Source organism: Cebus imitator, unplaced genomic scaffold (assembly GCF_001604975.1).
Source record: "Cebus imitator isolate Cc_AM_T3 unplaced genomic scaffold, Cebus_imitator-1.0 Scaffold399, whole genome shotgun sequence".
Taxonomy (NCBI): Eukaryota; Metazoa; Chordata; class Mammalia; order Primates; family Cebidae; genus Cebus; species Cebus imitator.
The window spans coordinates 334,255-344,229 of record NW_016107714.1 but is presented as its reverse complement, the minus strand read 5'-3'; the positions used below and the strand labels follow the sequence as shown (position 1 = coordinate 344,229).

Sequence of the window (9,975 nt, the reverse complement as noted above, 5' to 3'; positions counted from 1 at the left end):
AAAAAAAAAAAAAAAAAAAAAAAAGCGTTTCATGCTTTAGAAAGGCAGGGCAGAAAGTCGGGAAAAGGGCAAGATGGGGAGACCACCGGGTATACCACTGACATAACACAAGAAAAATGAATAAAGTCCTAACCACGGCAGGGGGTAAGGAAGTGGGAGAAGGAATGGATTCCTGAGGCCAAGGGACAAGGAAAAACCCTGAGTGACTGGGCGTGGTTTACTGGTGAGTTAACTGGGAGCACCCTGAGACTGAAGTACCTCAGAGCAGGGGTCCCTGACCCCTGGATAGAGACCAGTACTGGGTCCGTGGCCTGTTAGGAACTGGGCTGCACAGCAGGAGGTGAGCAGCAGGCGAGTGGGTATTACTGCCTGAGGCCCACCTCCTGTCAGATCAGCAGTGGCTTTAGGTCCTCACAGGAGCATGAACCCTACTGTGAGCTGCACATGCGAGGGACCTAGGTTGTGCGCTCCTTATGAGAATCTAATGCCTGAATTGTCTTCCATAAAACCAGTCCCGGGTGCCAAAAAGGTTGGGGACCACTGCCTTAGAGCACCTGAGTGGTCTCTAAGGATGCCCCCCAGAGTGGGTCTGGAGGTCAGGAGATGCAGGGTTGCAGACAGACCTGGTCATGACTGGGTCCGTGCTGGGAGACACTGAATGGGGTGGCCAAGCAAGCACTACAAGTGAGGAAGGTAGGCCGGATGCAAGACTAGGGGGTGGTGTGGACCGCGGCAAAGTGAAAAGCATCTGCCCCGCCAACAGGGGGAAGCCAGGCCTTCTTGCCATCAACTGCCACCTGGGGGAAATTCCAGCCCAGTGAGGTTAATTCTTCCAGTTTTGTATACAAAATCCCTCTCCAAAAACATGAGTGTTCCATTATTTTTTTTTCCTGTGGTAAAATATACAAAAATTTACCATTTTAATCATTTCAAAGTACACAGTTGAATGACATTAGGTACCTTCACATCAGGTATTGTTCATATCGTGTGCAACAATCACTAACCACCCATCTCTGAAATTTTTTCATCTTGCAAAACAAACTCTGTTCATTAAGAAACTCTCCATTCTCCCCTCCTGTAACCACTATTCTATTTTCTGCCTCTGTTTCTTGTTTTCTTTTCCTTTTTGAGATGGAGTCTTGCTCTATTGCCCAGGCTGGAGTGCAGTAGCGTGATCTCGGCTCACTGAAACCTCTGCCTCCCAGGCTCAAGCAATTCTCCCCACCAATAGTCTCCAGAATAGCTGGGATTACAAGCACATGCTACCATGCCTGACTAATTTTTCGTATTTTTAGTAGAGACAGGGTCTCCTCATGTTGGCCAGGCTGGTATCAAACTCCTGTCCTCAGGTGATCTGCCTGCCTCAGTCTCCCAAAGTGAGACCCCGTGCCTGGTCTACTTTGTGTCTCTGAATTTAACTGTTCTAAGTACCTCACGTAAGTGGAATCATACAGGATTTATCCTTTTATGACTTGCTTATTTCACTTAGTGGACAGTCCTACGCATGTTGTAGCATGTGTCAGCATTTCCTTCAGACTCTGAAAGGATACTTTGCAGGCTGAACAAAGCACATCTCTGGCCATGAGTTCCTTCCTGTTCTGAGGCACAGCGAGAACAGTACTTCCCCACTAAAGTATCAAGTATATCAATCTTTTGAAATGTGTATTTTGGGTATCAGTAACACCTCAACATGATATTAAATAGATACTGTGCTAGAACTCCCTGCATGATTGCCTGGCTTCCTGCAGATTAGGCTGAGTGCATCACGGGCATCGACACACATCTGTGGACGCTGATAAGGCAGCAGGCTCTGTGACTAGGGTTTGCGAGGCACTACGGTTAACTTCCACTCCCGGCCAGGGTAACGCAGCCAATCACACTCATGGGAGAGGTGTTCAGAGCACAAAAGTCACCCAACCAGTCGTGGCTGTGACTGAGGCCGTGCCATTCTGGTTTCCCAAATGGCAAACACACAATGTCATTAGACACAAGCAGATAGCTCTGTGGCCCATCCTCACAGGCCTGCGGGCGCACTAAAAAAAAAAACTAAGAAAACAGCACAGAAGAGCTCCCTACCCACACTCCTATGAAGGAGTCTGGTAGGGCGGACTGTCAAAGTCAAAGGTGGACAGAGGCACAAATACTTCCATACCTGAGCAGAACAACAGAGACAGCTTCAACTCAGCCACAGAATCCTTAACAGCTCATCCAGCTTCTGGGCAGGAATTTGCTGAGCACCAGACGAAGGGTAACACAACCCCCAGCAGAACCCCAACCCTGCCTTCCCATAGCTCACCCATGGTGCTTGGTTCCAACACATGCAGCTTCCTAAGTCTGCTTCACTGTGTCCCCAGTAAGCCTACAAATACCTGCCTTCTGACTTCTGTGACCTTTACACACTGGTCTGGGCAGCATCTCTGGAGTTCATTTCCCAGAGCCCATCTCGCTGTCCCAGATGTTGTCTTTGGCATGCCTCTGTTGTTCTGAGCCTTCAGAGTGCAAAACCGGGGCACGCCTGGAATCTTCCATATTTTATACAGGCCACCTTAAAATCACAGATGACCAGAAGGCTCTCTGGGCTGACCCACTGCTTCTTAGGTCATTCTTTCAACACATATTTGCTGGGCACCCATGATGTGCCTTGACTGTGTAAGTCAAGTGCAAAACGTATAAGGCACACTGCTTTAAGCTGAAGGTACTGGTTGGGGGCTTGGGAGAGGCTGAAACACAGACACAAATCCTGGTTGGAAAACAAAAGCCAGGCTCTGGACACGGGACCAGGAGGCGCTGGATGCCTGAACTCACCCGTGGCCACAGAGCCGGCTCTAGGCTCCTGACACTACACTGCCACCAAGAATAATCCATTCTTCTAAGCATCTGTGGGTCACTTTCCCCAGCGTAGCAGGGAGAAGGCACACCCAACCCCTCTCCAACTTACAAAGGAGGTGGAATTCTTTAAACTGAGCCTTCTCACCAAAATACATAGGGTATTTGGGAGCTGTGTAGCCAAAAGAAAACCCCAGAAATCCATCACACTAAAGGAGACGGCTAGAAAAGAAAAACAAAGCAGCCCTCAGTACTGCCATTTTCTTGCCACTACAATAGTTCTGTGATTGACCACCCATTTGCTCCTCCCATAAAAAATGATCTTTCCTCTTCTTTTCACTCATCAGACATGGGAAGAGTTCCACCCTCTGCAAACATTATCACCACGCATTCCTTTCTATGCTAATCCACCAGGGCTCGGTGATACCCACAAGCTGTTCTCTCCTTTCCCTCCTTGGATGTGACCTCCAGTTCACTGCACCCCATGCACCCGGCTCTGGGCATCTGTCCACAAACCCCAGAGCAATGGCATACTGGGGACCAAGTTTCTGCCCCTCCAGCCTCCTGTCTTCCTCTCCCAGCTTCAGGAACTGGCCCCGGTCTCCAGGCACACATGTGCTTCCCAGCCCTCAGTGGGGCCACAGGGACCCTGGCCAGGGTTTAGCACTATATCCGGGGTCTACAAATGCATCTTCTTTAATGCCACCCACAGGGCCAGCTGTTCTTTAAGGGGCCAACTTTACTGAAGCTGGAAGAGTCTCCAACTCTACCTCTGCCCCAAGATTTTCATTTTTATGTCCAAGACTTTGGAGTCCCTCAACAACTGCATGAATTAGCAGGCAAAAGGGGCAGCTGTCGCTCTACGGCTGATGTCATTTCTCTGATGAGTTCTCTGGGAAGGTAACACCTCACCATGATCAGCCACATCAGACCTCTCACTGCAGTGACCACCTCTCATAAGGGTACGGGTAGCCTGCTTCTTCATACTTGTGAATACACTAAGTGGTTCCAGGTTCTTTGGTTGTATATTATCCTGCAATGCTGACTAAAAATTGCTAAAAATAGTAAGCTTGGTAGTTCAAGTTCAGACACTTTTTTTTCCATCAAACACAAAGACGCAAAGGCACAGGGTGTAGCCCAGGTAAAGACGGGCGTGTGCACAGATGGACATGTGCTGACAGGGGTTATCTTACCAGCCTCCCTCACACAGTCAGCCATGGGTCTGTCCACCCAGCCTCTCTGCCTCTGGCCACATGAGTCTCCTCACTGGGAATGCTTCCTCCCTCTCCTCAGCCTGACTAATAACGGCCCAGTGTTCACAGCCCCGGCACTCCCACCTTCTCAGGAAACCTAGCCTGAGCATTCCTCTTCCTCTGAACCACAGCACCAGGTCTGCCTCTCAGTCATCCCCGTCTCCATGACTTTATGTCATGTGTCTCTGGAGCACAAACAGCTTGAACACAGGGACGGAGCCCTCGTCTTCCACCCATACCCCCCTGCCCAATACAGCGTGAGGCTGAGCTTACAGGCACCTAAGGAACCTGGCTGCTCCTCCTCAGCATTTGTTCTGCAGAGGCAGATGCTCTGCTATTTAAAGATCTCCCTGTGGACCGGGAGGGCAAGGTCAGAAGGACTCTGTTTGGTGACTTGGGGTCTGAGTTACTGACATTCTCCCTGCAGAGATGTCCAGGCTGCCTGGTAGGAAATTCCTTAGAAGCAGGGCAGGGGCAAGACTGGCCCATAGTGCTGCCTGGAGGCCTGGCCTCTTCCCTCAGGTTGGATCTCAGCATGCCAGCCTTCAGGTTTGCCCCTGGCTTCCAGGCAGCAGACAGAAGCACTAGCAGCTCCAGGGCACATGGAAGGGGATGAGGCGGCTGACAGTCCACTGGGGGGCCCAGCATAGAGTCATGACAGCATCCCAGTTTCCCCCTTCCTACCCCTACAGCCCTGAGCCATGGGGACAGAATGAGCCGAGTGTGAAGACTAACGGCTTCACACTTCTTCCAAGGCCAGCCCAAGACCCAGGGACTGGCATTTAAACAAGATGAGGACAAACAGCTGAGGCTGGGGGAAATGACCCCAACCCTGAGCCAGATTCCAGCTCCAAGGATCCCCTGGACAGTCAACATGTCGTCTCCTACACACACACAACATACACCCCTGGCCCCAGCCCCTGCCCTGCCCCGGCCCCCACTCCCACCCCCACCCCCACCCCCACCCGCTCAGCTACATGCAGCAAGGGCAACCAGGCACAGCCATGGCTCTTGGGTGGGCTCAACACTCACCCACTTTGCAATGGGGCAGCCGCGGGAGCTCTTTCCCTCCTTCCCCGTGTAGATGACCTTCTCGATCCGGATGGCTTTCCCCTTCTCTCCATACCTGAAGAGGGAGACAGAAGCCACCATTAACACAGCAGAACTCCAAAGGAGAACAACTTTCAGTCAGAAGGCAGCCTCAGTGTGCTTTTGTTTGAGTTTCTGGTTACTGTCAGGGCAACAGAGAAGAAAAGGTTTAAATGTTATTTGGTACCTAAAGGCTCTGGAGACACAGTGGCCACTTCTGGGCTTCCAGGTTCACCTGCTCCTTCTCTGCTCCTGTCCATCAGGCCCCCTCTGATCCAGGGCAGCAGGACAGTCAAGCAGAATGTCTTGTTACCTCCGAGCTCCAGAAGGGAACTGAAACTAAAGGCTAAACACAGGCATTTGTATCCAGCCCTGTTAGAGGAGTCACCCTGAGAGTTAGCTATTTATAAATACAATAAAATAAATGGGGGAACCTTTATTGTTCTCTTTGAATAATCCCCAGCTGACATTGGACCATGATGATGACAAACAGCTGAGGCCAAGGAGAAGCAGCTCTACTAAGCCCGAACGCCAGCTCTGAGGTTCCCCTGGACAGTACACGCATCTGGTTCCTGCACACGCCACCTGCCCTGCCCACCCCCTCAACACACACACACTCAGGACTTCAGAATCCCAGCTCCCTAGGACCGTCTAAACAACCACACTATATTCAGAGAAGGTACAACTATGGCCCCTGGAGCTGAAATGACTTGTCCAAGGCCACACAACTACAAAGAGGCAGCAGTGGTCTAAGCACAGGATATCAGACAGACTAAGTTTGAGTGCCAGCCCTGCCACCTTCTTGCTATATAACTGTGGCCAAATTACTAAACTTCTCTAAGCCTCAGCTTTCTCATCTGTAAAATGGAGATTAAAATGGTCCCTGCCTCCTGGGCTTGGAAAGATCAAACAACAGTCCACAGGGAGTATATTATTTAAAGTGCTTTGAAGTTTCTGGCATGAAAGAAGAGCCCAATAAATAGTGATTATTTTTAATAATGTAAAAGCCATCTTACAGAATCTTATTTTTAGCAGTGTTTTAGTTTCAGGTGCAATGTCATATCACCTGCAGATAATGGCCATTTGCCACCTACTACTTTCCATTCTTCATATCTCTAGCCTGACTCTTGTCTCTCTGAACTGACCAGGTGCTCTCTGAAGGGCTTGCAGGCATCTCTGCTTATTTTCTGACTTTACTGAAAATGTTTCCAACAATTCATCCCTGAGCAGGAAACTGGCTAACTTTGGGAAAGAGACAGATTTCCTTACTTTGAAGGGTGCCACTAAGAGTCTCCTCTCCTAAGGACTTTTAATCAAGAATTACTTTTATAAAATACATTTATAAGGAGACAGATGATTGAATGTTTTTTCTTTGATCAATTAACATAGCATGCTATTTTAACAGCTTGTCTGAATCTAACTACCCTTGTATTTCTGTAATAAATTCAATTTGATCATGGCATATTATTTTAATATACTATTTAATAGAGCATTAACGTTATCATAGCTTCTACAGTTCAGCATACCCATATCCTTTATCTGACCCACTCCACTTCTAGGAAACTCCACCCCAGAAATAACTGTACAAATGCACAGAGCTTTAGGAACAAAACTAATTCACTGTCTCATCAACAACAGAAAAATGAAAAAACTTAAGTATCTAACATGAGACTGGTTAAATAAATTATAATAAATTTCACAGAAAAATAAAAGCAGTTTTCATGCAATGAAAAACCATGTCCCATCAAAAATGATTAGGTTTTGTGTACTGACATAGGAAGAAATTAAGTGGGGGGAAAAAGGCAAGCTACAGACAGTGGGTATATTATGATGGACCCCATTTGGTTTAAAACTTCTCTATATACATATTAATACATTTATCTTTGTGTATATACATATATACACCTTTGTAAATGCTTAGAAAATACTGAAAGGTAAGCATCAAACTTTAGAGATTTATTCATTCTTTAGACTTCTTTCAAAGCCTTTGTTTCATTTTTATAATTGAAAAAGAAAACAGAGTTTAAATGTTTTTAATTAATGAATTATTTTTTTAAAACAAGCTCTTGTCAGGCCACAAAGATTTTTTTTTAAATGCTGATCTAAGGTTCCTTTGAGTTCCATGTTCTCTATTTCACTCAAGACCTTAGCAAAAGGATGAAAAGTGTTTCTGATAATTACAACATTAAAATTCTAAGGCTCTGTTTGTCCCTTATAGAAAGTGTTGGGAGACAGGACTCAGGAGTTTATATAGTGTGGTCTGGATGAAGAGGAAAAGATCATATAATGCTGCTCTTGTCTGGTTCCTGAACAATTTTCATTTCAACAAGTGTTTATCAGGAAGCCACCCACAAGGGCAGGGCCTGGGCCCCTGGTGTGTCCTGGTGATCCCTGTCGGGAGAACAGCCTGAGGTGACCACACTCCTCTCGCTCAGACGGAAGCACTATCGAGTTCCTCACAGGAGGGTGAGCTGAGGACACTGTCACCACTTTCCAACCAGGTCCTTCCCCACCATTCCGCCCCTGTGAGAAATGTGACCTGCAGTGAACCTCGAATTAGACAAATAAAAGGGCCAAGCACTGTCTGATCAGCTAGACTTTAAAAAACAAAACAAACAAAAAAAACCAGAACTGTCTCTTTGTGTTTAAAGACAGCCAATCAACTCTCCCTTTAGCTCTTTCTTCTTAAGTGCCTTACTTTTTGGCCTATCATGAGGAGGCCTTTCTAGTATTCAGATTAACTATTAGACCCTAAACTAAGTCTGCATAGATGGCCTAAAATCTTATTCTAAAGGAAAACTGATCATCCAAGACAGTGGCTCTACAAGGGTGGTCCCAGGGCCAGCAGCATCAGCATCCCCTAGAAATCTGCTAGGTATGGAACATAAATTCTCAGGTCCCATCCCAGACCTGCTGGGTCAGAAACTCAGGTGAGGCCCAGTCATCTGTGCTTTAACAAACCCTCTGGAGACTCTGAGACCCAGTGAAGTCTGACAACCACTGCTCTAAAGCTTTACTTTTTCAGGATTGTCTCTGTCACACAGTAATGAGACCAGCTCTCCCAAAGTTCACAGAACCTGCTAGTGCAGTGTTGGTTCTTTGTTTCTGGAACAAGCATTTAATGAACTCCTAGGCTGCAGAAAATCTCCTTCCCAGACAGAACACACAAGGCTCTATGCTGTGCACCCGTCTCAGATATGGGTTTGACAACTGACTCCAATTATCTATGAAGATAAGGGCCTAGATACCCACAAAGTATGAAGCCCATAAATAAGTTGGGATATTTTAGGATTTGCTTTAGACCTTCCCCTCCTTTCTCCAAATCTTTACTGGAAGAGCTAAAAGAACCAACTTTCCCTGATTTCTGTTTATTTCCCCTCCCTGCCTTCAGCCAACTCCTGACAGCAGAGCAGTCCTGAAGAGAAAGGGTTGAGGACGAGTGTAGGCAAAGAGACAGCCTAGACCCGCCATTCACAAACTAGACCCCTACCCAGCGGACTTGCAGCAATCACTCATAACTCCTCTTGTTCCGGAAAGGATCTTATGAAGATGTCTCTTAGATTAAACTAACAGGTGATGAAATTAGAGTAAAGGGCGAAAGAAAAAAAGGTATGTTGGTACACAAAATGCAATCAGAGGGGTTTTGTGTGTATTTTTGAAAGATGAGCCTGAAATATCTTGTTATATGAGAAATCCAAAAAAGGCTTGTTAGGGTCACGTCAAAACCAAAACAAAATCAAACAACCCAGAGGAGTGAACCTGAACAGGTTCTATGGGCCAAAGATGAGAAATTACCTTCCTCCTGATGGGGTACACAAATCTGGCTCCAAGTTTACTAGCAGGCAACATAAAGATGGAAATGCAATCTGTTACATGATTTGCAAGGTCCTTAAGATAAAAATAAACCAGTTGCTAAGGGAAAACACAAGTATTCCTGGTCTTGAGAGGAATTCCTCCCTTGGATCAGTTTCTGAAGAATCTACAGCTGGCTGTTATTTTTAAAGCAATCGGGGCAAAAAAAAAAAAAAAAAAAAAAAAAAAAAACCACATTTCAGCCTTATCTTACCAAATTTCAAAGATCTCTTGATCCTTGTTTCAAAATGTACTTTTCTAAAATGAAAAGTTGTTTAAGAGAGCTGTCTGGAAATCTTATAAAATTGTTACCCCAAAACACCCCAGAACAAAAAACCCGCCCCAGATCAAACTTGTACATTTGACTCCCCAGCAGCAAATGATAGTGTCAGGATTCCTTACAAAAATCACTGGCCCAGAAGCTGCCCGGTCTAATCTGCAAATTACAATACACAGGCATGTGAGCACATGCAGGCAAGCATGACAACACTTACACAGCGTCAAATCTGTCTCATGCTCATGGACTCAGAACTGCCCTCATATCAGGCTGGAATTTACAGATTGGTGAATATAAATGTTCCCAGATGGTCTAAGAAATTAAGAGTGATGACTGCAGAGCGCTGTCCTCCATGTATCTTACGTTTTATTCATTCAGAGAAGCTGTTGTAGTCATTCAGTTCAAAATCGTGTTCCCCACTACACAGACAAGAGTATTTGGCTCCTTGCCAGGCATGGTAGCTCACGCCTGTAAACCCAGCACTCTGGGAGGCCGAGTGGGCGGATCACCTGAGGTCAGGAGTTCGAGACCAGCCTGGCCAACATGGTGAAACCCCATCTCTACTAAAAATACAAAAATTAGCTGGGTGTAGTGGTACATGCCTGTAGTCTCAGCTACTCGGGAGGCTGAGGCAAGAAAATCCCTTGAACCAGGGAGGCAAAAGAGGTTGCAGTGAGC

The 9,975-nt window shown here is 46.6% G+C and overlaps 1 protein-coding gene across 3 annotated transcripts in view; it reads right to left on the bottom strand.

Moving 5' to 3' along the window:
* TET3 (tet methylcytosine dioxygenase 3) overlaps nucleotides 1–9,975 on the bottom strand; it is a 118,978-nt gene that overhangs the window by 21,891 nt on the left and 87,112 nt on the right. For all 3 annotated transcript variants that reach the window (XM_017508691.2, XM_037731433.1, XM_017508692.2), the window contains one exon: nucleotides 5,112–5,205. In XM_017508691.2, coding sequence (XP_017364180.1) covers nucleotides 5,112–5,205 — 94 coding nt within the window. The remainder of the gene's footprint in view (nucleotides 1–5,111; nucleotides 5,206–9,975) is intronic.